The 26,864-nt window shown below is 42.8% G+C and overlaps 1 protein-coding gene across 1 annotated transcript in view; it reads right to left on the minus strand.

Moving 5' to 3' along the window:
- Positions 1-26,864, minus strand: part of CTNNA1 (catenin alpha 1) — a 122,832-nt gene that overhangs the window by 16,356 nt on the left and 79,612 nt on the right. Inside the window, exons 10-12 of the mRNA XM_080398305.1 lie at positions 17,742-17,834; positions 6,309-6,465; positions 786-986 (exon numbers count right to left, since the gene is read on the minus strand). Coding sequence (XP_080254431.1) covers positions 786-986; positions 6,309-6,465; positions 17,742-17,834 — 451 coding nt within the window. The remainder of the gene's footprint in view (positions 1-785; positions 987-6,308; positions 6,466-17,741; positions 17,835-26,864) is intronic.

Below are 26,864 nucleotides of genomic sequence, written 5' to 3' on the forward strand. Positions count from 1 at the left end.
TGTTTAATGTTCCCTGCAGATGTACATATTTTTTTGGAAAAAATACAATACTACCACTATGAAACTCAAGTTTAACGAGGCGCTGGAAGAGGGCAGGTTGCACTGCTGTACTTCATTGACTCACTGCACCCCAGGAAGAACATCACAGAACCACTTACAATCTGTTAATTCCTTCAGTGTCACCCACGAATCTTCATTAAAGTAATTAAAGCAAAACCAACAACTAATGGTTGGCACAGGATTCAGTGAGGCAACCTTACCCTGTATGGACGCTACCAGCCAGGTCACAGGAGACACCACCCCCAATTGTTTAGGCATGGGAGACTTCAACCTACTATGTTTCTTTAATAGTTACAAAGACATTTTAGAAAATTTGCCCTAAATTATTACCCAAAATTTATTCTACTGGGCCAATGTGGCAGAAACCTTCTTTCTGGATCTTGAACACTTGCAGAGCCTGGTACAGCACTGCAAGACAATCGGCATAACTTTCAAGCCCTGACTCACGGTTTGGGACTCACTCCCTGGTGTTTTAGCTTTCTACGGCTCAGTCAATGACAGCAAGCACATCCAGGGAGACCTTGCGCACTGCTGAGTTTTAAGCCAGTCAACACAGCAAAATTACATTTCTCATTTTGCCACAGCTCTGCAAATAACTCCCACTAATTTTCATTATAGTATGTAAATGGAGTCTTTAATAGATTTCACGGGTACATTAGTATCCGGCTGCCCGTGCACTTGCAAGCAGGATGAATTCAGAGATCTTGGGAGTAACCGACTCTTACCTGTGTTGGACAGTAACTTCGTTGCTTCCAACACCTTCTCAGTATAGACCCCAGGTTCGTAGTTATCCATTTCAGAAGTGACAACATGAATGACTCTAGCAGCACGTCCTCGAATTGCACCAGCTGTGCGGTCTAAACCATCAACATCTTTTTCTTGGAGAGCAATGACACATTTGTTTACATCTTCTAAAATATGATTCTCTGGTGGTAAAAGGAGGAGGATTTAGATGGTCATATCTTCTCTGTTGCAGTCATCAGCATTGCAATTTCTCAGTTTGTGACCCGCTCTATAAAACCCCCAGCAAGATGCTGTGAAGCATTAATTGTTAAACTCGCTACAACCAGCAAACAGCTGCCCTTCCAAACTGGGTGTCCAAAAAAATATCAGTCCATCCACCTACTGGCATCCGTGCTTCCTGAGCCCGTTTGTATTTGGTTTTACCAACAGAAAAGCTGAGTTCAGTTGGATTCTCCCTTAAACTGTTTCTTTCCACATTCCTCCCCTGGCCTGCCAAAGCCCTTACTCCACGTGCTTGCGAACCCCTCCCCCATCACTGCCCTGCGTGGGGCAGGCATGCTCCCCAGCACCACACCTCATCCACTCCACGCTCTCATGCACTGGGCACTTGTTGCACGTCTCTAGCTTCCTACACAGTGTTTTCCTACAACCACACACATACCATCAAAGCATATTAAACTGTTAGCCCTCCATTGAAATTTAAGACACATAACATATGCAGTGATTTATGCAGAAAGCGTTCCAGCGACGGAGTACTCATTGCCTTTTAAGAAAACAAAAAATAAAGCCAAGACCTCTGTTTGCAATTTACTTTCAGAATATATGTTTTCTTTTTATACAGGGATATCTTTGCCCATTTATCAAGTCCAAGAAGCCAAAAAGGACTAAAACCACCTCCTAAGAGATTTCTAAAGATGCCTAAAGAGGTTGGGATCCTCTTTTGGGGAAAGCTACCCAAAAGGTCCTCTAAACTCTGTTAGAGACCTCTTTAATGTATCAGTACTACTGCTTTGATGCTGCCATCCAATATCAGCATTTGGGCTGCTTGGTAAGAAACCAACTTGGAAACATTTCTGCTCTGTCACTTAAAATAGTTTCCAGAATTACTTACCATTGACTTAATCATGCTACACTGCCAATCCGTGCCACTGAAGTGGCTTTTATTCCCTGTGCAGGTAGTAAAAGAGGCATTTTGCAAAAGTTTGTAGAGATGAGAAGCACATAGAGTTGACTGATAGACGATTTGTATAAACTGGCTGAAAGGATTGCTGCTGGAAATGTTACGCTTAATTTACATAAAATTAACAGAGCCAGGTGCAATACTTCAGACTTCTGTAAGCAACCTGGACAAAACATACACTTGTGAAATACCTCTGAAGCAACTCGGCCTGAACCAGTTCAGCTGAGGGCAGAATGTGGCCCTAAGAGAGAGAAGTGCAGGTTCATTAGTGATGTGACAAGTCAGTGAGCAGGCAGCCAAGGTACAAGAGCTGCAGCAAGATGCACACAGAGTTTCGGTATTTAAAGCAAGAGACAGACATCCCTGCAAGTCACAACAGTAAAAAGAAAAAGCATCGGCGCCAGTCCAAAACACAGACTGTTTATTGCTTGAATTCCTTAATGAATAAATTAAGCCACAGACCATTTAAAAGCCTCTTTGGATTATACGAACTTTAATAAAAGGCATGGACAAAATGAAGATGAATATTTAAATGCCTGCTGATCATTTAGCATCTTTTGCAGATGTGAAGTGGCCAGAAAGACACTTCCAGGGAAAGAGAACCCCCCCACAGGGCAGTCTGCAAGGGGCCCTGGGGAAGTACAGGACTGTCAGGTGCATCCACTCTGGTTATACTCTCCCGTTGGATGATAACAAATAAGATTTGACACTTCTGTGTGCTTGTACATACACACACTGCTACCTGTCCTACAGGCATATGGACCACAAGTGTCTGGCACAAAATGCCATCTGCCGAGGCCGGGGTGGCAGAGCCCAAGAAATGCTGACACAGAGGTTCACCACCAGCACCTTCGGGGATGTGACAATGCCGTCCTGCATCAAAGCTAACAACCCTCCTGTTGCTGAGCAGGAGAAAAATCTCACAGCAACAGAATATAACACAGAATATAACAAAGGCAACGGCAAAGGCATCTCAGAAATGACGATAGGGAAAAAATGGTATGGTTTGGCAACAAGGTAAGAGAAAAGGCATTTTTCCAATGAAAATTATTTTTAGAGCAAACAATGAAATACACAAAACCGTGGAAAGCTAACAGAATTAAAAATCCCTCCTGACTGTCAATCCTCAATCCACCCCACCAAACAGCTTCCACCTCCCCCTACCTCCCCATTAAAGGGATTAAGAAATCCTTTTCCGAACATCCCAAGAAGTCTGCAAGGGAGTCTGGAGGCTGCAGGAGACCAAAACCTAAGAGCAACAGTCAGGAGATAAAGCCACAGACGCATAAATGTAACTGCTTCTCTGCTGTGTCCCCTATGGAAGGTCTTAGAACAATTTCCATGCTGGACCCTGTCTTGACAAGGGACACTGGAGGAACCAGGTTGAGCAGCAGTGTCAGTAGACATGGTTATGGAACAAACACTGGAGTGTTCATACACTTGTAAAAATAGTATTCATCTTGTAATGAAGAAGGACAATCATTGGGCCCAGGAAATATTCATCTGGAGGCTCTTAAGACGAAATAGCTCCATTGTGATGGGCAGCCTCTTGCATAAACCTCTGTCAGTGGCAGAGTAACAGAAGGCAGCAAATGGAATGATTTTTTTGAGGGTTTCAAAGGAGATCCAGGTAATTTCAGAACACTGAATTTGACAATTACATGGTGCTATCAGCAACTGCTCCAAAGAACAGAGATAGTGGGCACACAAACATACCCAGAGTGCTTAGGGAAGGTACTGACAAGAGGGTTAAGAATTACAGAAGGTACAGAAGAGCTTTGATACGGGGAATAATGCAACAGGCAAAGACTCTGCAGTTAAGAAAGAGATGACTGACTAAGCGTATGGCAGAAGTCTGTACATTTACAGCATGAAGAAAGTGAGTAGGGAAAAAACTCTCTTTCACCATCTCCTACTACAACTAGGGGCATCCAACAAAGCAAACAGACAACACTGCAAAAACGAGGAGCTTCTTCACACAGAGCACAGTTAAGCTGTGAATTCTGCACTGGATGATGGAGATGCCAGTGGTTTATACTGGTTGAAAGAACAACTAACACAACACAACTTAAGTGAGGAAAATCTGTCAAGGACTGTTCAGTAGATAGCACCTCTGATGCTGGAGCTCCCTGAGCTGCAAATCACTCATGGTTGGGAGCATACAGGAAAGATCTCTAGGCCACAGGACTCCCCTTCTATGAATCTCCTACGCCCTGACAATTAGCCAGACCGTTGTCCTAACTCAAAAGGCGCTTCTTGTGCTATGTCCTTCATAAAATACTGTAACCTGCAAGCTTATCTGCAATACTGTGCGTTTAAGTACCTTCTTCCATGATATTCTGCTGTTATCTAAACCAACATCTCTTTCATCAAGCCTTCACTTGTGGATAATTGATAAAATTCTGTAGCATAGGCTGAACAATGAAGTATATACTTCATGATGGGTTGTAGGAATGGGGGGGGGGGGTTAGGTATACACGCACACATATAGACTCACATGAACTCTTTTAAATTCTGCTTACATCCCAGTTAGTAACTGATACAAAATGCCACAAACATCCTAATAACCCCAAATGGAACTTGGTATAAATCATGCCCGTCATGATTTTATCCTAAGAGACATTTAGACTTTTAGCAGACGAATTGGGAGTTGTGGCATTTGTATGGAAAACATTTATCAATGTTCAAACAAATAATATTTAGAACAGTATTTATTGCTTTAATATTTTTCTAACATCTCTTCGATAACGAAGCACGTACAAGTAACTGCCGAATGCACTTGAGCATCTGAAGTAGTCCCAAACTACAGCACTTCCATGGCATCGTTTTGGGTGGCAAGCAGACACTCAAGGTGAACCCTCTCCCAAGTCAGCCTGCTATCGCCCCAGAAAAGAAGCGTTCCCTGATTATTGCCAAGTCCTTCAAACTCTTCAGAGCGCCTCAGCAGTGGGCCAACATCATAACCTGTGCCCTCAAAAGCAGAGTACCCATGTCCTCGAATGACCTACACAAGGATGCAGCCCATTCTGTTCCAGTGGCTTGACCCATTTTGAGCCACACCTGTAAGTGAAATACAGCAAGGCAGCTTTATCCAGACTGTTTTCACCAACTGACAGCTTCTTCTCTTTAAAATGTTTTGTACACTTGTGGGCAAACTCTAAGTGGAGCCATGAACTTCTGCACACAATTCCCTCTAAATATATTTCCCCAGAAATAGGCTCCTCACAGCTGTGCAATTTCAACTACTGCTGCAGCGCGAGCATGCAGACACAAAGAACTAGGACATTCAATTGCTTAGTAAGTTTATGCTAACTCACTGCAAAGAAAATTTTTATTCAGAACCCAGGGAACCACAATACAACATGTATAATAATACAGGTGACTCATCACATAAACACTACTTTCTGGGTATTTTTTTTTTCTCTTTTAATAAAAAAAAAAAAAAAAAAAAGAAATGGTCTTTTAATTCAGGACCCTAAATTTTTCATCAATGTTTTCTAGCTATGTTCACCTGGTACTTCTCACTCCACACATCTTCCTGTGAAATCTCTTTACAACAGGAGTTTTTAGGTCACTCGAGATGCCCAAGCCTGTTTGCACCAGGACAATCAGACCCTCAGTTTGTAGCAGTAATTTGTGAATGCTAATTGCAGACACAATTCAAGTGGTTATACCACCATGTCCTCTGACTACAGCTGAATTAGAGGATGTGAAAATAAAAATGCCCACTTATTTCTAGGTCACAGCAGCTAATAGTGGGTCTTTATCAACGACGCTGATAAAAAATATTATCTTGGCAAGCACTTTGCCAAATGGAATTATTAATCTATTATAATGATCTAATCTTTTTCAAAAACGTCAATAAAGCTGTTAAAAATATTCACAGAACATTTTCTATATGAACAGTTTTATTTTAAGGAACTTGTAGGATGATGGTTTGCTATTCATTTTTATTTACATATCAAGAGTCTATGGTGAATTGAGAGATCGTCTTTTTTGCTAATTTGTAACTTCAACATAAACATATTCTATTTCCCCCAATGTTACTGGTGGGGTTTGTCTACAGTAGCTAGATGGCAATTTGTTGGTAGTTCAGCTAGCAATTACAACTCTTGAGACGTAAAGTGTCTTCTCCTCGTGCCAAGATCTCCTGCTCTATTTTCACACCTTGCTCAGCAGAAGATGACGCTTACCAGGTAAAGTGTACCAACACCATCCCTTCCAAAAACCCGAGAGGACTCTGGAATACATGTAGAAACCACCTGTTTCCAGGAATAAGCTCAGTTGCAACAACAATTATTTCTGAGATCAACCCCCTCCTTACCTGATACAGCCAGGAAGTCATCAATGGAAGTGATGTCATCAACAGCATCCGTCAGCACACGGACTTGCTTCTCCCATTGCTCTTTGAAGAGATCCATGTTTTCCTGAGCCAGCTTGCTTTGGGGTTTAGCAGCCAGAGCCAGTGCAGCATTAATGACCTATAAAACACCTCAGGATTTTTAAAACATAGCCTTAATGAAACAATTAGTTTCCCTGTGTTTATCCAGTGAACTCAAAAGTAAACAACGCAAGTTTAATAAGTTTTCAGGATTTTGATGTTTAAATAAAGAAGTGTTTTATCCTGTTGCTCTCACATCCAGCTTATACCTGCTTCCACATTTATTATGGTTAGTTTTTACAAGTGAAAACATTCACAAGAGCTAGCTTCACCTTTCTTTAACAGCTCATGTTAAAAAGGTGTTGCTTTCTGAGCGCAGGTTGTGTTGTTAAGTATTTTAGACAGGATGACATTTAGTACACTGGAGGCTGCATTTCCTATGCTACTTGCCAGAACCTGAGAAAAAAGGTCAAAAAAAGATTAATCTTACACAGTCTGAAGTAGAAACAATATTCAAACACAAAATTAAAAATAATGTTTGTATTTATCTTCTTTTCCTTAAAGCTTTACTCTGTACCTTGCAAATAATCGTTATCATACCTTAAAATTTCTGTTATGGTTGTGAAACAGCCAGATTAGCCATGGAGCAGGAGAGGATACTCTCTGATGATCCCCCTGAACACCCCCCTACTAATTTTCTTCAAACCTGAAGACTGTAATTCACTCCAGATCCTTTTTTTTTCAAGTAGAACAAATGCTACGCATACTGCTGGGTAACAAAGTTTATGTCGTATCTACTAACTGGTCAGCTGAAGGACCAAAACAGCCTCTCTGGGTGCGGGAAGAAAGCAATCTCTCAGAAGCCTGCTCCTGTTTTGCTGCACTATGCTTGAGCAGAATGACCTGGAAACACGCCAGGCGTGAGAAACCATCCACATCCAGACTGACACGACAATCCTAACCTTGTTTTCAAGTACCTGAGAGTCAGAGTTAATTAACTTACAAGTTCAATGTATAATTTTTCTTCTCTACTTTAGGACCATATCAATTCCACAAAGTTGCTGAGCACAACATGCAAGCACCAGATGTTCCTGGTTTTCCAAAATCTATTTTCTCTACCTGCTTCATTTAAAAGTGTCACAAAGCATTTAAAAAATATATATAACTCACTAAACATGGAAATGATGGTGATGTCAAACATATCATGATGGCACTGAATGAATCAGGCAGGAGAAGGAGGCTGATTCACTCAAGAAATGCTAGAAATTAGCAGTGACTGAGGAAAATCCACAGAAATGCTGTACTGCTCTCCATGCTACTGTCCTGCCTCTGGAGGTGGAGGCTGCAAGTCCGGGTCAAATTGAAACGAGCTCAACGGGTTTGATAACACAGACAAATGCAAGAAACAATTTGGCAAGAGAGGCAATCTGTTTAGGAGACCTGCAGGGATGAAACACACCTTTGAACCCTGGCAATAATGACAGCTACCCTATCCTTCACAAAGAGCGTGGGACCCTCTGCTGCTTCCCCTTCCTCAAACCCATCACTGAACCTGGGCGGCTCACCTGGGCAGGCATGCCCTCTAAGATCATGGTTCTGAAGTCCCAAAAGCCCCCAAAAGAGCCTTGCAACACTCAAGAAAGTGGTGTTTAAAATTTTTAAAGAGAGGTTTTAGAAAGGGAAACCTGTCCTCTGCTCAAGAGCCCTGATTCTGAAGTCTAGTCACCACCATTTCTTGCCCCAGTCTGATGGATGTAATGAATTATCCACCTATCAATCAAAATCTATATATCCTAAGTATTATGAAGGTGAATCCAAAAAACAAATGTCCTGGACACAAAAAGGGTAAACAGACAACACTCCAGAAATCTGCTTTTAGATCTTATCCTGCTCGTAACCATAACTACTGAGACACTGAAGATGGTGATACCACGGGTCAGGACAATTGTCTCCTGCTCTCTTCTAGCTGCCTTGGCTAATATCAGATAGGAAAACAACCTCTTAAGCACTGAGACAGGTCAGCATTAACGCTGATGGAACATATGGCCTGTGTACCTGTGTGATGTATGTCTGGACAGTAGCATCTGTCTGAACAATTAATCTTTGTCAACAGCACAATCCAACCCCAGATGCCCACATTAAGCAACTTTTCACACATAATGGAAGAGGTGTCATAAATACAGGGCTCTGCAAGTGCTCAAGAAACTCAAACAGGGTGTTGTCACCAAATCCAAATGCATGAGGCACAAGATGCACCATCGTCTTCCTAACAGGCAGCTTGTCCAACTGAGAAAAGGAAATTCTTGCATACATTACAACAGCAAAAACACATGGCCAAGGCAAATATATTTAAAAAAAAAATGTCCAAGTCTTATACAATCTCCCTTACAAGCAGACATGTCTTGCATTTGGAAAGCAGCCAGCAGGGCCAGAGATGAGGACAACATGGTGGGGAAATTGAAGGCTATCAACTATCACTGTGGAGCTAAAGACAAAAAAGTACAGCTTAGGAAACCCATACAGGGATGTGTGTGCTCAGGAAGAAATTCAAGACAGCAGATACAGCCCAGGAGTCCTTTTTGCAGCACATACTCCATCTCCATGTGCAAAGTGGTCACAACATTCAGTTTTAGCAGGGGTGATAAAACCCGTCACTCTATGTACAGCTCAGCATTTATGTGGACAAGTTATCCCGGACATGTCTCACATGTCTGCTTGAGGTAATGTGCCAGGGATTACCAACAAAACCCTGCAAATTACCGGTTCGAGTCAATATTCTCTTACATGATGCCTGGTATCCAGTACAGAGTGACTGATTTATTTGCCAACAGATGCTTAGACAGACATGGGAAAAGGACAAGGATGCTGGATCTTAAATAGTCTGTGCATGCAGCAGGACCATGATTCCTTTATTATCTAAAAATGAACACTTGGAGGAGGAGGGAGAAGGGACTGATTAAAGTACACTATTGCTTTTCAAAAAAAACATGAAGCATTGGGAAATTAATTTAAAATATGAGTAACTTACAGGAAGGAGAAAGAGAGATATGAAGATAAATATATAGAGTTCAAAAATAGCATGAAGATGCCCAGACTACCTGAAATGCAGCCGCTTCCATGTAAAACATTTGGCAATTTCAGGGAAATAATCTGTATTTCAAAGCTTTTCCAAATGCTGCCAAAGCACTGTGATCACAATGACTCACTGAAGTTGTACAAAGAAAAGAATCAAACAGGGACATTTTGAGACTATCCAGAAGGAAATGAAGCATGGCAAGAAACCACACTATTTTTATCGGTGCTTTGTTTCATGTAGCAATTGCAGTGTTCAAGTCAGACAGCCCAACGCTCGATAACATGATTCTAGCGAGTTACTTGGAGTTGCTCTCCTCCACCTCGCAGCTTCCTGCAGCAGCAGCCAGGACTTGGCAATGCACGCCCCAAGATCGGAGAGGCTTAGGATTCAAAAGACTTGCAATTGATGTCTCAATCTGTACCTCAAATCTCGTATCTTTCATGGGAAGAAGCTGCTGCTTTTTTTCGTTTATTTTCCCTATTGAAACTAAAGGTGTCAGACTGGATTTATATATTTGTACCTTTGCAGGACAGGACTCTCCCAGGTTCCCTGAGGAGTGACTTCTGCCTGCGTTACAGCACTGTGGCTGCTTTGCCCAGAAGCTCTCTTAAACAGCACAGCTAGCTAGTCCAGGACAGAAAACATCATAATCTTAGATATACCTGTGGGTAAATTAAAGCCACTGGGTCACCCAGAATTAATTTTTTTAGACTTCATTTATGATGGCTTCCAGTCTCACCTTTACAGCACCCCATCTGAAAGACCAGCAGAGGCTAGAAGAAAGCTCTCCTACGTGGTGGTGTTCCCACGAAGAACAGTTTTGAACATTTGGCTGCCATGGCCCAAGGAAGAAACATCACTTGAGGGAAGAAAACTATCACCTACTTATTTTGCACTGCAAACGCTACCTGTCGTACCTTAACATAGTCTCAGTGCACACGTCTGTAAGCCATGTAACTCTCCATTTCAGTGGCTGTAAGCACTTTATATTTTTTGTCTCCATCTTTTTGATAGGACTCTTTGCTCTTCACAGGAGACTGTTCTTTCTGCAGCTGGTTTAACTTCGCCCTGCTCCCTGTAGCATTGGTTTTCAGATGCTACTGTGCCACAACAAGGTTTTTTTCAGTTTCAAAAACAAACATCCAGTCCTCTCTCTTCACTATACAACTTTTCTTTACAACCAAAACATCTGTGATTCCTAAATAACTCACTTGGTTTTTGTTTTTAAATAAAGATCTTGATTTACCAGCTTCCTTGTGACATCTGGGTAATGAGTTGGAAAGTAGCTCCATGGCCTTCAAATCCAGGATACTTTGTATTTGTTTAGAAGAAAAAAGAAAACTAATAAAACAAGAAGCCATCCATCAGCCATCATCTCAGGGGCAGAGGAAAAAGGGACACACACAAACCAAGCCCCAGCTGTGATGTGAAAACCAGTTTTATTCTGGAGTATGTGAAAGGGCGCTCGTCAAGCACACCACAGGATCAAGTTTGCTTTGGAAAGAAGATCCAAGAGTGAGCAAAGGCAGAAGCAGTGATCTCAGCTTTGCCTTTTAAAGCAACCTCCGTGCAAAGCTGAGTGGAAGAAGTCTCTTATTCAACCTGCCAAAAGTGGTAATTGCACCACACACTGCCCCTCATTTGCTCTGTTTTATTCCTGCTGAGGGAGCGCTCCTGTGATACAGAGGGCTAGCTGTAAGGCAGAAGCAAAAATACGATTCTCAGATCACAGCTTTCCAAATGGTCAACAAATGAATTCATGACCTTACCACCAAAGCCACCACAGCAGCTCAGCCCAGCCAGGACTCTCTCCTTGCCCACATGGATTTTAATGCCTGTATTTTTCTGTACTAAAGAAAGCATAGCTTGCTTATTGGCAGTTTGTAAGAAGCTGCTCATAATTTAATTTTACATATGCCAGATGTCAAAGTTACTTCCAGTGTTCACCCTACTCACGTCTCCTTCCTCACTCCTAATTGCATTTTGTTCTGAGTGGAAGAAAAGGTTCATAAGCAGGACATTTCAGTCGCTTCCAGTTACATCCAACCCCAGGTTTGCATCCACATGTCTACGTGTGCTAACCCTCTATGTAGTTCAATACAGCAAAAAGCACTCTGCAGACTCTGATGAGCTGAAATGCCTGGAAGCAAAACATACAGAAGATTTTTTTGCACTTTCGCTAGCTATAATGGCAGTGACCAGCAAGTGTACAGAGGCTGATGCACCAAAAGAAGGAAAAGTTTGCTTTGATTTCCAATACTTTGTTCCGATGTATAAAAGGTACTTTTGAGCACTCTCCTTTCTTGCGAGTTACGCAGAGAGTGACCGCAGGCATCTCTGCAGAGATACTTACTCTTGTTGTTACAGTGCTATAATGACCCACAAATACACACTTTTACTGGAATAACATGACCTTTTCCAGTTCAGCATACACTACTGTGTGCTGGTTTTGGCTGGGGCAGAGTTAATTTTCTTCACAGTAGCTAATATGGGGCTGTGTTCGGGATCTGTGCTGGGAACAGCGCTGTTAGCACAGGGGTGTCTTCCTTAGCGCTGAGCAGCGCTCACACAGAGCCAAAGCTGCTTCTGCTCCCCACAGCCACCCCAGCAGCGAGTGGGGGGGGGGCACCAGGAGCTGGGAGGGGGCACAGCCAGGACAGCTGACCCAAGGGCTATTCCACACCGTATGGCATCATGGTCAGCATATAAAGCTGGGGGAAGGAGGAGGAACGGGGGGAAACGGAATGATGGCATTTGTCTTCCCAAGTGACCTACGTGTGATGGAGCCCTGCTGGCCTGGGGATGGCTGAGCACCTGCCTGCTGAGGGGGAGTCATGAACAAACTCCTTATTTTGCTTTGCTTGTGCGCACAGCTTTTGCCTTATCTATTAAGCTGTCTTTATCTCAACCCACACGTTTTCTCACTTTTACTATTCTGATTCTCTCCCCCATCCCGCTGTGGGGGGAGCGAGCGAGCGGCTGTGTGGGGCTTGGTTGCTGGCTGGGGTTAAATAACAACATACTGTCGAAGTATTTACTGTTTTCATATTGTGTATAGATAATTATCCTATCAACTTCCCCATACATGGAAAAAGTATTTTCATTTGTAGCTGAGGACTGATACTATTGTACCAGTCAATGTAGAAGCTGCAAGAATTTTGCTGCCATTTGTTTTGGTGCCCATTTTTGTTACCTCATTTTGCATTTCACTGACTTCAAGTGCTGAAGCTTTGGGGGTTTCAGGGACTCTGTCTTTTCGGGAAGCTTTTCTGCTATGGCACTCCGCAGTAAATACTGCGCCTCCGAAGAAAACATAGGGTCCTTACACACTAACATACCTTGTTCTACAGAACTGAATCCCTTTCTCCTAACTTTGCTTCTTTTTATGCATCAGTAACTGCTTGAGGTTCTAATAGTTTCTTTGATGGCCACTCCCGTCCTGTGCTGGCTCTTCTTCACAGCAAGCCTGCATGACACAAAGCTGCAACCCATGTGTTAAGTTTTTAATACAAGTATTTCTAGTCAATGCCAATAAAATGCTTCAAGCACCCGTAATTAAAGAGTCTGGAGATAGAACTGCTAGTTAGGACATTCAAAAGATTTGACAGTCTTTCAAAGAGAAGAAAAAAGGGCCACTTTTTCAATGTTAAGTCTTTACCGCAAGAAAAATCAAGTTACCTTCTTCTCCAGCAGCCACCAGGTTGCTGACAGTAACTGGGGACTCAAAGAGGAAAGTCTGCTGCTCACATTTGGGTCTGGTTGATTTGGAGGGGGGGATTGGAGGGGTTTTTTGTTTCTCTATGATGCTGCACCTTAAGTTTTTGTGCTATTTGGAACCTCTACGTGGGTTTCCTTATGCTTTGGTATTTTTTCTGTTTGTATCAGTAGGTGTGATCAGCGTATGTAACCACCTGCCTCATCAGAGATCTATAAGCAGCAAATTGCTTTTCAAGCATTTCAAAATTGGAATGTAAGGATGTGGAACAGCAATTATTAAATACGATGTTAATATTATGTCAATTTATTTTTATTTTAAAAATGAATTTAATCCAATAATTATCTGGATTATAGTGGACAGGCAACGCTCACTTTACTGTTCAGGGGGCAACTAAACACGCTGTTTGTGCTATGGTAGATTTAGAGGGAGCAAGGAGAGGACAGGCAGAGAAGCTGCCCGGTGCCCTCCCTATGTTTCTAATGAGGGATGAGCGATTTGGGCAGCAGAGGAGGAAGGTAACCAGCCCTGGCTCAGAGCAAGCCCTACCTTAAAGTTGAGAGAGCAGGTCCTGCACGCCCACCCCAAAGAAGTGCAGGTTACCCTGCTCCTGCAACCTGCTTCCCAGAAGATGATCAGTCTCAAGGGCAAGGGGCTCCAGCTTTTGCTGGCAGAAGTGAACACTCAACCTGATGGAAATTCTAATCCACAATTATTTTCAAAAAACTCTCAGCCTGACTGCAATTTGGTTAGAAGTCTATAACTTCAGGAGGCTTTAAAGAACAAGAAAGTCAACATATGACTGGTAAAAGCAGCTGCAAGTGACAGCAGACTGTCACATCAAAAGGCTGGAGCAATACTCCTTCCTTTCAAGAGCTGTACTGGGGCATTTTCACTGTTGCTTTCTAAACACCTACAGCTTGTATGATCAGAAACATTCCTATGGTTAAACTCTCTTCTCAGACATCTTTAATGCAAAATGCTGTTACAAAACAGCTTTTGCAAGCTCCCAAAGCAAGTACGTCTTGGAAACAGAACTCAGAAGACAGTTCCGAGTAAGGATCCAGGTTTTCAAGTCGAGATAAACAAAATCTCTCGCTAATTTACCATTGGCAAGCTCTGTGTTTAGCAAGGCAAAGAAAACCTCCCCCAGCGCTCTGCAAAGCAAGTGGAAGCACAGGCAACTATTCCAAGCATTTCACAGCAGTACTTTTCCATTTTCATTATGAAAGACATCTTCAGCTTTCGTTCTTTTTTTTTTTTTTTTAAACATTTCAACTGTAGTGATGGAGGACTTTTTTTCCTTCATCTTAAGCCACCATAGACTGGCTTGTTTCCCCACCACCTAGCAAGGCATGAAGCTGCAGAACTGCAGGTAACTCCTGTGAGATGCTGGACAAAGTTGTTTCACTTTGATGTGCAGACTTTCAGCAGCATGTGTCCTCAAAAAACAGAATCTGGGCAGGCTTGTAAGTCAAGGCTTTATGAAGAAAGCAACAGAGACCCCCCTAATGCTGCCTTATTCCTCCCCTGTAAACCCAGACCAACACAAGTCACCCTGCTATGGAGCATGCACAGCTCTTCCTAACAGTTCCTTCTGCACCATCAAAAGGGAGCTCTAAATATCACATTAAGTCTTCAACTTCACAATAATTTCTGCGTTAATTGGCTAGGGACTCACAAACAGGAAGGATGATGTTACTCTTGAGGAAGAGCTGATTTCCAGTAACACAGCCACACTAAGCAAATTTAATTGCTTGCTTTTGTAGAGGCTTTTCACATGAAAAATTTTCTGCATCTTCTTTTTCCTCAAATAATTACATTTTAAACCTGAGAACATCTGAACCTCTATGTGACACCAGCAATGACTGACTTCTTGTCCACTCCAACAAAACTTCCAAGTTTTCCCTAACCAGCTTGAAGTGTTGCATGTTCCTTACTTCTGCTGCCAGCTCAAAAAGTCTAGTTATGGCAAGGGACTGAGTAACTGCTCTATTTGAGATACAGCTTTTATAATTAACTCTACAGATTGATTTCTGCAGAAATCATTCTTTAACCAGGAGTTCCCTACTCCCTGAATGGCTTCTACTCAGCTAAGCTATTTAAGGTTACCTGGGACTCAAGTGCATTAAATTTCACTTTCATCCTTTCAACCACAGCAATACCTTGAATTAAATTCCATACATCGTATTTCTCTGTCATACTGATACATCCACTTGAGTTTCAGACACTATTGTAATTACTTATTGACTTGACTCATTCCAAATTGAGCATATTCCTGGAAAAATACCATCAAAGCCGGAAAAAAAAAAAAAGGCAAGAAAAAAAGCGTATAATGTTGGGTTTGATCTGTATTTTATGCCTAATTCACATGTTTGCTCAGCAGAGCCACCTAAAAGGATTCAAGAAGCAGCTGTGACTCTCATTAGGAATAAACTGGAAAATAAACAGATAATTGCCTAAAGAAGGAAATAAAATCCCACTAGGCTGTTCTTTATATCTAGAAGCAATTAGGGATTATACAGAATAATCAAAGTTTGGTGACCATTCAGTAACGCAGTCGAGAAGGGTGCTGCATCACTTAGACTGGCATAAAAGAAACTTCTGTACTGTTAGGAGAAAACACAGATGCCATTTGTAAAACAGTTTAGGTAAGTGCCCCTAATTATCTCTCAGGATTCACAACATGTTTAAATACTCTTAGAGCATTAAAGAATCAACCAGAGTACATGTAATGTAATATAAAAGCACTCCTTCAAGTGCTATGAACATCTATAGTGTCATTTACTAATCTCCTGGTGACGCCCCTGAAATTAAAGCAAGACTGTGCAGAAGAGCATCTGAACTGCAGGCTTGGAAGTTCAGATATGTGACCTTTGTAAAGCCAAAATCCATTGGTTATAGCCCTTGTCCATTTATAGATAATCAAAGCTTCCAATGTGTGTTAAATATATTATCCTTAATCCCTGAAGTCTAAGGTTAACGGCTGCCGTTCAGTAGATGTGACTGCAGTTTGGTGACTACAGTTTGTTAATTATTTCATGTTGACTATCGTGGTGTTTATTTTAGAAAGGAGTATATTTATATTAGGAGGCAGTTGTTGGAAAAGCAAAGATAAAGATTTTGAAATACACACAATTTGAGCAATGCAAAGGGGAAAATAACCCCCCGTCAGACTTGGACAACTATCAGAAACATTAGATTCAAAGAAAACCAAACCTCACTTTCTTAAGATGATTATTTTCAAAAGCATCAGCATTTGTTTGGAACAACATGCATTAGATACCCATATTCTTGGAGAGAACTAAAAATAAATAAATAAATTCACATCCAGCCTAGTCAGTTACTTTAGAGACAAGCAAGCCCTTATACTAGATAAGGTGTATTTTTAAAAGCTTTTTCCACATGCTTTGTTCCAACTGTAAAAATTGACCTTTGGTTTTAACAAGCTATACACACCGCTCGCCCCAGATGTGGGAGGCAAAGAACTTCACAGCCAATATAGCTGATGAACCAGACCCAGGGTCTGATGCTGGTGTGGGAACCACAGAAGTCCACCCCTGGATGACAAAAGACCTCCTAGATAATATTTAATGTTTTATGTTTAGATGCCTATCTTCACCTATTTAATAGCACTGTTACTTAAAAGTAACAGAAAACCTAAACCAGTCCTGCTCTCCATGCTATCTTCACCTGTTCCCTTAAAATTCCCCTCCTGCTGAGGCAGGTACAGGTGAACATACCTGTATCTCTCTTCATTTTGACTGGTTTTGAAAGGACCAATATATATGTGGGAAAACCTGAAAGAATTCCAAATAATCCTGAGACGACACACTTTAATTTCATAAACTGCCATTTGACCAATTTTTTTGAGTATATACTTTCCGTTAGCTCCCCATCACCAACAACAGCTTACTTAGATGTTTCAAATCTTAATTTCCTGTTGCTTTAGAAGATGTATATTACAATAATTGGCAGTGCACTGTAGTCTTCAGGGGTTCATCCAAGTATCTAGTTATTAACAATTAAAAACCAGGGCTGTCAAAATGGAAGAGGATAGTCTAGTGCTTACATATACATGATTTCCTTGTTTCCATTAAAAAGTTATTAACTAAAAGGTAGTCTCAGCCAGGTTCAAACACTTCATGCATAGCCAGCTTCCTCTGATCCTAGTATCATGAAAATTTTTTGGCATATTTATATTCTACTCAGGCAAAAAATAATATAATTCATCTCACAGCCTGCACAGGAGCAGTGGTAGCATCTTCACAAGACATCTTCCTGAAACATGAATGTGCACAGATAACCACTGAAGGTTCCTGCACGTTACTCGAATATCCTGGCCAAATGAAATTAGAGCTATTATGTAAAAAAGATCCATTTGTATCACTAATTACTCTGTCACATATTTTAAAGTTTCTAAGTCTTGATGCTACACTGCACTTCCTTTTCTACATGTATTAAGGAAAAAGCCAAGTTCTGCAGCAAGTCCATAGACAGCCACAAAAAGGCCAGAACATGCTCTAAGCAGGACCAGTTACCCAGCTTATTACGGTATGTCTTTTCTTCTTAGGCTCCTCGTTACCTGGGGACACAGAGCTTCAAGTTGGCTGGCTGACATGCGAACCAATTTCACACCTTCTTCATTGTTCGAGATGGAACAGGCCAAGTTGGCAACCTGTGTCAGAGGTGGGAGGAAACAAAACAGAACTGTTAGAACTGGGTTTTACTTCCCTCTGTAGGAAATTTCTTGCCCACCCGCAACAGTGAAGGGTAACCCATCATGAAATACAAAGTGTCCGCATTCATTCAATTCCAACCAATTTTGAAACCACTAATGACATCTGTTCTTTCTCTAGCCATAAAGTCTTAACACATCAGATCCGAAATTCATAGTTATTCAAACCGGACAGACAGATCATTGTTACCACTGATTCGGTTAAGTTCTCTCCAGTAAAACTTACAGAGCATCACTGGCAGCACTTGAAGTTACAGTTAAAAAGCCCATTCCCACTCCAGTGAAACAGCAGCAACCACACAATTAAAAAAAACAATCCAGCTCCCATGCATGTGAGGATGAAGTGTTCCAATTTGTATAAGCATAGGGATGCTCCCTTTTGCTTGAAACACTCCTATATCCTACTGCGTGTCAACCCAAAAGAACTTGGGAAGCTCATCAAGCAATTCACCTATGCAAGCAGTGCACGGGTGTTGCAAAGCTCAAAACACTTTGCCGGTGTTGCACAGAGCGCACCTCTGCAACAGGACACCGGTATCTGAATGCATTGGCTTAAACATCTTGATGTACTTTTTATCTACTCAAAAACTGCAGTATCAGGCAGGTGTTCCTCCAGCCCTCCATTCGCTGGTACAGCAATCTTGAAAATGCATCCACAATTCTCCAGAATTTGAATAGCATCTCGTGATGCTAAAAACTTTACTCAAAAACCTTGACCTGCTGCACAGAAGCATCCTTAACTAGGTCATCTTGAAACAGAGGATCTTTTGAAAACACCTGTCTTTTAAGAGCACACAGGAAAGGGACAGCACAGAATTTTCTGGTAATTGAAGATATTCCTCATATTGGAGCTACTCTCAGGGGAAGGAAGTCTGAAGTAAGTTACATTTCTCAGTTGACAGGTGAATGACAAGCATGTTATTCTGAGCCATTCGAACACAGAAAGCTGTAAAAATAGCACGAAGTGAACTGAGATGAACACTCAGTACTGTCCTTTCAGAGACAGAGCAACCTGCAAAACCCCTCAGTACAAGCATTATCACAAGCCAGGAGATGCTCAGTAACACCACTGAACCAGATTTCTCCATCAACTTTTCTCTATAAGCTGGGGAAATTCCATTGTCCCTTTAATTAAACTATCCTGTGCATTCATATACAAGTCATTTTGAAGTAGCATCTGCAGCTATATCACATGCTTTCCCCCTCCCCAAGCCATTCCCTACGACAGATGTTCCCACACAGAATACATTACTGTCCCACAAACTGTCAACCACATGCCAACATACTCAAACCGTGGTTTTCACCAACCCCATTATTAATTTTGGGACCAAAAAGCAAATTCCCATTGCAAAGCACACAGCTTCTTCCTCCCTCCAGTTCCAAATCAAGTTATAAAGGATAAAACCCAGCGCACTGTTGAGAAGATAGGTGCGTTTCCAACACTGAAACACCAAGTAAACAGATGCAACAGCATATATTTGGATAAAAACAAACTGAAGTTGAGAGAAAGACTGTGCAGCATCAACAAGACATAGAAAACTGCCAGCTTTCAGGAACAGTAGTGTCCCACTCCTCAACTTTCTTTTCCACTAATCTTTGTAGAAAAGACCTACATACTAAGAGGTGGAGTTGCAGTAAGTCTTCAGCTCATTGCAAGGCTGTGCAGCTTGCACTCAGCCTAGCCAAGGCTCTTTTCTCCCTTCTTTCTGTTACAGCATTTGCTACAGTCTCCAGCACAGCTCCTGTCTGCACCGCACCACCGAACAGCTGTACTCTCTGTAATGCCCTATCAGAAAGGGATTTTATTTTGAACACAGGGTTTTTTTCCCTGTAGATTTGCCATGTCTTAAATTCCTAGTTCACAGTAAGCTGTAGTATATTACGCTTTTGTTTAGAGGCTCAAAAAAATCAAAAGACAATAAGATGCCATGATTTAAAAGTCAAATAAAGATTTTGCTGTTGTTTTAAGCATGGGTTATATTTTTGAGAAACACCAGTTTGCCAATATTTTTTATGGTCCATATTTCCACATCGTTTCTGCCTCCACAGCAGCAGTTACAATCTCTAGGAGAAAGAAGAACACAAAGCTCTATTGAGTAGGGGCTGAATAAAAGCGACATTGAAGCACTACAAAATCAGCCTCTCCGATATCTGGAGATGTTGTGCTCTCTCTCAAGCCAAGTGTGATGAATCAAGCACACAGAAACCCCGCTCTGTCTGAATACAGAGAGGCAAAGAAGTTTATAATTGAGTGTCCCCACCATGGTACAATGAAATTTTGCTTTTTTGCACAGTCATTTTTGAACAGTCATTTTTCTTCTGAATACCTCACTGATGGCAATTCTTCTTTAGAAACTGCCCGACTGGGACTGCCAACCTTTATGAAAGAAGTGTGTGTGCTTCCCTGACTGAGGGTCTTTGGCAGTTTAAGACAATCCAACTGTTGGCTGCCGCAGCCCATCCTACTGCTGCGTCTCCAAATCTCAACACTTCATTTCAGCATGCTTGTCCAAAAGAAAGCTATTCGCTTTGGCGGATTACTTTCTCTGCCAGATTAGCACACAAACTTCCCAGTAAACTATTTGTTGAACGTCAGAGCAAAGCAGAGATGTGGTGGCAGCAGAGAGGACTTCAGAATACTGGCAGACATGGCTGTAAATTCACAGAAACACATTACTGCACCCATGGGAAGACTCAGTCAAACTATTGGAAAACACTCAAAAACCTCTTAAAATCTGAAATTTAAGAAGAGCTGTATCAACTAATTAATCAAGTTGTAAATGATGTTACAATGAGATATTCTAAACTGTCATTAATTACCAGGTGCTCTACATCATGAATTCTAAAATTGCATGTACCAGCTGAGGTGGATGGTTGTATATTTAAGAAATTTAATTTTAAAAGTACCTGAAAAGAACCCATCATCAATAACTCCTGTGTGATATTTGACAAATAACTTCAAACTCCCTGTCTGTAGGGAGGATAGGGTACTGCTGGCCAGTTATTTGACAGGTACACATAATACATGGGATTTTTGCAGCTGAGATGAAGATCAACTACAGCCAAATTTGTTTTAAAGCATGCAGAGCACTTGGAAATCATACATCTCTAAAACTTCCAAATAAAATAGAGCACCTCAAGCAAACAAAAATTCCCCTTAAATCAAATGTAAATGAAACAGTTTCTCCATGTCTCCAACAACATAGCTGACTGACACAGTAAGTGGTCAGACTTGATTTAGAAAGAACACTTGTGCTTGACGGCAAAATAGCAATTGAATTCCCGCTGCATTTGTTCATTCTTACCATTCAGTATCATCAAGTCCCTTTACATAAGCACTACTGGCACAGGCATCAAAGGAGACAAAAAAATAGCAAATAATGTAATCAGCGATAATGAGCAATCTCTTGAAAAAAGTTAAAAATACATTGGGAATGAAGATGGACTAGAGAAACTAGACTGACGCGGTTCAGAGATACCTCTTGCAGCACTGACAGACCGAATTTAAAAGCATCCTTCTGCCGCAGTATCAAGGCTCTCTTAGTTCACAGAGCATACAACCATGTCCCAGAGATGGCTTCGTGTATCCCAAAAGGCAGGACAGACCCAAAGCAGCTGCCCACATTTAGATGAAGGAGATTAACTTCACCCCCGGTGACAAATGCACTGAGCACTAGCAAGAACTGCACAGACACAACCATTTCTATAAACTGAACTAATGAACTGGTGTCAAGTAAAACTCAATCTGGACAAACTCATCGGAAAAGTGGGTTTTGTGTGCTGATCAGTTTTTGCAACTCAGATGTGACTGGTATGAACAATGATATCGGAGTACTGCAAGATGAGATGACTTGAGCGGCTCTGGTGCCGGCAGGATTGGCAGGGCAGCGCTCCAGTGTGGTGCACAGGGGTTTCCCAAACCGGGGGAACCTCAGGGGGAGGCAAGAGACCCACCGGTCTGGGAGCCCAAACCCCGCACGACAGCAGCTGGTGGGAGTTGGGCAGGGCCAGGACCAACAGCGGCCAAGCCCACCACATGCATAAAAGAAGCCCTTAGGGAGCCGACAAACTTCAGAGCCTTGGGACAACTAGTTAAGAGATCAGAAGCACGAGCAATGTTCTCCTCCGTCCTTCCAGTTGCAGGGAACGATGAGGCAAGAAACAGGAAAAGCAGGTACGTGGCTCCGAGCCTGGTTTCACTGGCAGAATTTTGAGGGGTTTGATCATGGGTCTGTCTACACAGCATCAGGCCTGCTGGTGACAGATGGGGTACAGCTGTCTCAAAGGGAGAACCCGATCTTTGTCCAGGAGTTAGCAGAGCTCACTGAAAGAGCTTTAGACTAGATTTGAAGGGGAAAAGGGATAAAACCAGGCCCACTAGAGATAAGATTAGGAGCAGCATGCCAGTGTTTGACGGATGGCGTGCTAGCAAGGTGTCCTTTGGTCTGCTGTCTCAGCGGAGGCAGAGGATGGAGATCCATGCAGCAGCAAAGACACAAGGGTTATTGATGTGCCAGAAACCACAGAAGCACCTGAGAATGGTCAAGTAGGAATTAGGGCTTCTCCCCTCAAAAAGGTGGCAGGATCAATAGCCCAACCAAAGTGCATCTATGCCAATGCATGCACAATGGGCATCAAACGGGAGGAGCTGGAAGCCTTTGCGCAGCAGGAAAACTGTGACGTGGCTGCCATCACAGAAACATGGTGGGATGACTCACACAAGTGGAGGGCTGCAATGGATGGCTACAAACTCTTTGGAAGGGATAGACAAGGAAGGAGAGGCGGTGGGTAGCCCTGTATCTTAGAGAGCCTTTTGATTGCCTAGAGCTTAATGATGGTGACTACAGGGTTGAGTGATTATGGGTAAGAAGTGGCGGGAAGGCAAACAAGGCAGATAGCGTGGTGGGAGTCTGTTGTAGACCACCCAACGAGGATGAAGAGGCAGATGAAACACTCCATAAGCAGCCGGGAGAAGACTCACAGTCGCTAGCCCTTGTTCTCGGGGGGCACCCAACTTACCAGATGTCTGCTGGAAATACAGCACAGCAGAGAGGGGACAGTCCGGGAGTTTCCTGCAGTGTGTGGAAAAGAACTGCCCAACACGGCTGGTGAATGAGCTGGCTGGGGGAGACACCCACTGGACCCGTTGTTTGTGAACAGAGAAGGACTTGGGGGTGATGTGAAGGTTGAAGGCCATCTTGGGCATAGCAATCACAAAACAATAAAAGTTTTTGCTTCTTGGAGGAGGGGGGTCAGCAGAACTTCTGCCTTGGCCTCCCTGAGGGCAGACCTTGCCTGTTTAGGTGCCTGGTGGACAGAGTCCCTTGGGAGACAGTCCTGAGGGGCCAAGGTGTTCAGGAAGGCTGGACATTCTTCAAGAAGGGAAACTTCAAGGCTCAGGAGCAGGCTGTGCCCATGAGCTGAAAGCCCAGCAGCGGGGCAGACGGCCTGGATGAACAGAGAGCTTTGGCTGGAACTGGGGGACAAAAGGAGAGTTTATGACCTTCGGAAGAAGGGGCAGGCAGCTCGGGAGGGCTGCAAGGGTGTCACGAGGCTCTGCAGGGTGAAGACTGGGGGGAGTGAAAGCCCAGCTAGAACTCAGGCTGGCCACTGCCGTAAAAGATAACAAAAAATGTTTCTTACAAATACATCAGAAGCAAAAGGAGGGCCAAGAATGAATAATCTGTACCCTCTACCGGATACGGCAAGGAACACTGCCACAAAGGCCGAGGTACTCAGCCACCCCTTTGCCTCAGCCTTTAACAGTAAGAGCAGCTTCCCTCAGCACCCAGCCCCGGAGCTGGGGGACAGGGACGAGGAGCAGAATGAAGCCCCCCCAGGCCAGGAGGAAACGGCCAGTGACCTGCTGCTCCGCTTGGACACGCGCGAGTCTGTGGGGCCGGGTGGGATCTACCCCGGGGCACTGAGGGAGCCGGCAGAGGAGCTCGCCAAGCCGTTTCCATCATTACCAACAGTCCCAGCAGACTGGGGAGGTGCCAGCAGACTGAAGGTTAGCCAACATGATGTCCATGTACAAGAGGGAGAGGAAGGAGGATCCAGGGAACCAGAGCCCTGTCAGCCCGACCTCGGTGCCGGGAAGGTGATGGAGCAGATCATCCCCAGCACCATCACACGGCACGTGCAGGACACCCAGGGGATCAGGCCCTGCCTGACAGCCCCGATCTCCTGCTGCGAGCAGCTGCCCGGCCTGGTGGGCGAGGGAGAGGCTGTGGCTGGTGTGTCCTGGGCCTTAGTGAAGCCTCTGACACCGTCTCCCACAGCCTCTCCTGCAGCCACCGGCTGCTCATGGCTGCCCGGGGGGCTCTGCGCTGGGGTCAAAGCTGGCTGGGCGGCCGGGCCAGAGAGCGGTGGGGAATGGAGTCACATCCCGCTGCCCCTCGAACCCTGGGTTCGGGTTTGGGCCCCTCACGGCCAGAGGGACATGGAGGGGCTGGAGCGTGTCCAGAGCTGAGCACGGGGCTGGGGAAGGGGCTGGGGCACAAGTGCTGGGAGGGGCGGCGGGGGGAACTGGGGGGGTTTAGTCTGGAGAAGGCTCCGGGGGGACCTTATCGCTCCCCCCAGCTGCCTGACAGGGGCTGTAGGCAGGGGGGTGTCAGATTCTTCGCCCCAGTAACAAGCAGTAAGATGAGAAGAAACGGCCTCAAGTTGCACCAAGGGAGGTTTAAATTTAATATTAGGAAAAACTTCTTCACAGAAAGGGTTGTCAAGCACCGGAACAGGCTTGTCCAGGGAGGTAGTGGAGGCACCAGCCCTGGAGGTGTTTAAAAGGCATATGGATGTGGTGCTTAGAGACATGGCTTAGTGATGGACTTGGCGGTGCTAAGATAATGATTGGACTCTATGATCTTAAAGGTCTTTTCCAACTTGAATGATTTTATGCCTTTGGAGGAGGCATTACTTAACTGGTTCCTTCTAGAGGAAGGCACTGATTCAGTGCAAAAGGTCAATTGGGAATACGTTATTAGTAGGAAAGTATAGTTCCAATATTAAAAAAAATATTGTGCCATCTGTCACAGAGTGATTCCATCTCAAATTCCAATTATTTTGTTTCTTCAGAATTTACTAATTTTAAATCAAGAAAAAATCTTGACATTTCTAAAGCAGTTTTTTTCCTTCATTAGTGGCAATTTGTCAACCTATGTTTGTGTTGTCAGCTGTTGCAGACAACTGCCTTCTCTGACAATAGGCAGTTTTTACCTTTTTCACCTGAAATACATTTTCAATTTATTTTTTTAAAAAAACTTGAAACTTGTTCAGATAATGACTAAGCAGCCATGTCTCCCAGCAATTCAAAGACTATAGCAGCCTCAACTACACGAGTTCAGAGTCATTGCTAAGCTTCTTAAATTACACTGTTGAAAATTATCAAGAAATACTGCTACGGCTTTGCGCTTGTTAAACTTTCTCTTTGCACTGACATCGTAGTTTAGGTAGAGGGGTTACTTTACATCAAGCTGTTTATCAAAGGATTGAAAAATTGCTTTTTCAATAAGAGACAAAGAACGCAAGAGAAAAAAGGAACTATAATCTCTAACCCATTAAATCTTTTTCAAGGATTTCAAAGGATAACACTGAAAGTTTGTATTAAAAGTTTTTGCTTCATACACCTGCACTGACTTCAGAGAAGGAACACCAAGTTTTTCCTCCTTGTTTACAGGTCATGTTTTTAGGACATCATCTTCAGGAAGTACACAAAAAGGCCTCCTAAATGGGTGCTGGATGCAATCATCCAGCAGTGGTGTAATCCAAAGAGGCTCTGTAATGTGTTTATTGTTGCATAATTTAAAATTGTCAGAGCTACCTCTGTCATGCAGCATTGTTATAAATAAGGATTATATATTGCTATGCAGGAGACAAACATACTCTAATTGAATCCTAAGAGCCTGACTACTCCCATTTGAAATTGCAGTCATAAAAATACCATTGCAGAAGAGTTTTCAGACTGTCTTACCATTGAAAAAACTTTTTAGTTTAACCAGTATCCTCTCATAACTGATGCTCACAAACCCTTATGCAAAAACACCACCACCATATCCATTTATACACACAGATGCTTTGGGAATTTCAACAACATGGAAACAAAGCTTTTCAAAGGTGTTCCTAGCATTTTAATTTCTGATTAAACTTCAAAACTTCAGCTTCTTGTTCTATTTTTTGCTTTTCATTTTACAGTTTCTCTGGCAATGCAAATCCCCACTTTTAAGCAGCTTGAAATCACCTATTCTAAAGGGGGGGGGGGGGGGGGGGGCGGGAAGGGAAGACAATGGACAGGCAGCCATTCAACATCTTCCTCTTGAGGATCTGCTAAAGAAAAGTGTATCTGATATTCTGACAAAATTCAAATACAGCACATTTAATTCTTCCTTCTCCATATTAAGAAAACAGTCCAGATTCACTTCATGATGGTCAAAGCCCATTAAATTAATTTATCTGCAGAAACAACTGTTCTGGCAAAACGAAGTAGCAACTAGAGGACTCTCAGAAGAGATGTGTCAATTATGTAATTTCCATCCCTCTTCAGAAAAGGCTTTTATTATTCAGTAAGTCCATACATTTATTAATTCACTTGTACACTACCCTCAATATTCAAGACAAATGTGAACATTTTAATGTCCAGTCTTAATAGGTACTGCATGAGGGAGAAGTCTGCATTATAGCTATAACCTTATAAACTCACCAGTTTTGCAGAGCCATAACTAATTATGAATTACACAAAACAGTTTCACTTCTTTAATGCATGGAGAGATGGCAGGAGGACTTCAGTTCAGGTCCATAGGGACTCCGGAACAAGTTACTGGGACTCACACTGACAACTACTCTGTGATTTTTGTAAGACTTAAGTACTTGCAAGTGGCAGCAGCTCCACAGAAGGTACCTTGCAAGAGTTTGTTATGGGCAACAGAATCCCAGTATATTAACTTAAAATAGTAAAAGTCTTTAAATAAAACA

The sequence above is a fragment of the Falco punctatus genome, assembly GCF_963210335.1.
Source record: "Falco punctatus genome assembly, chromosome: 8".
Classification (NCBI taxonomy): Eukaryota; Metazoa; Chordata; class Aves; order Falconiformes; family Falconidae; genus Falco; species Falco punctatus.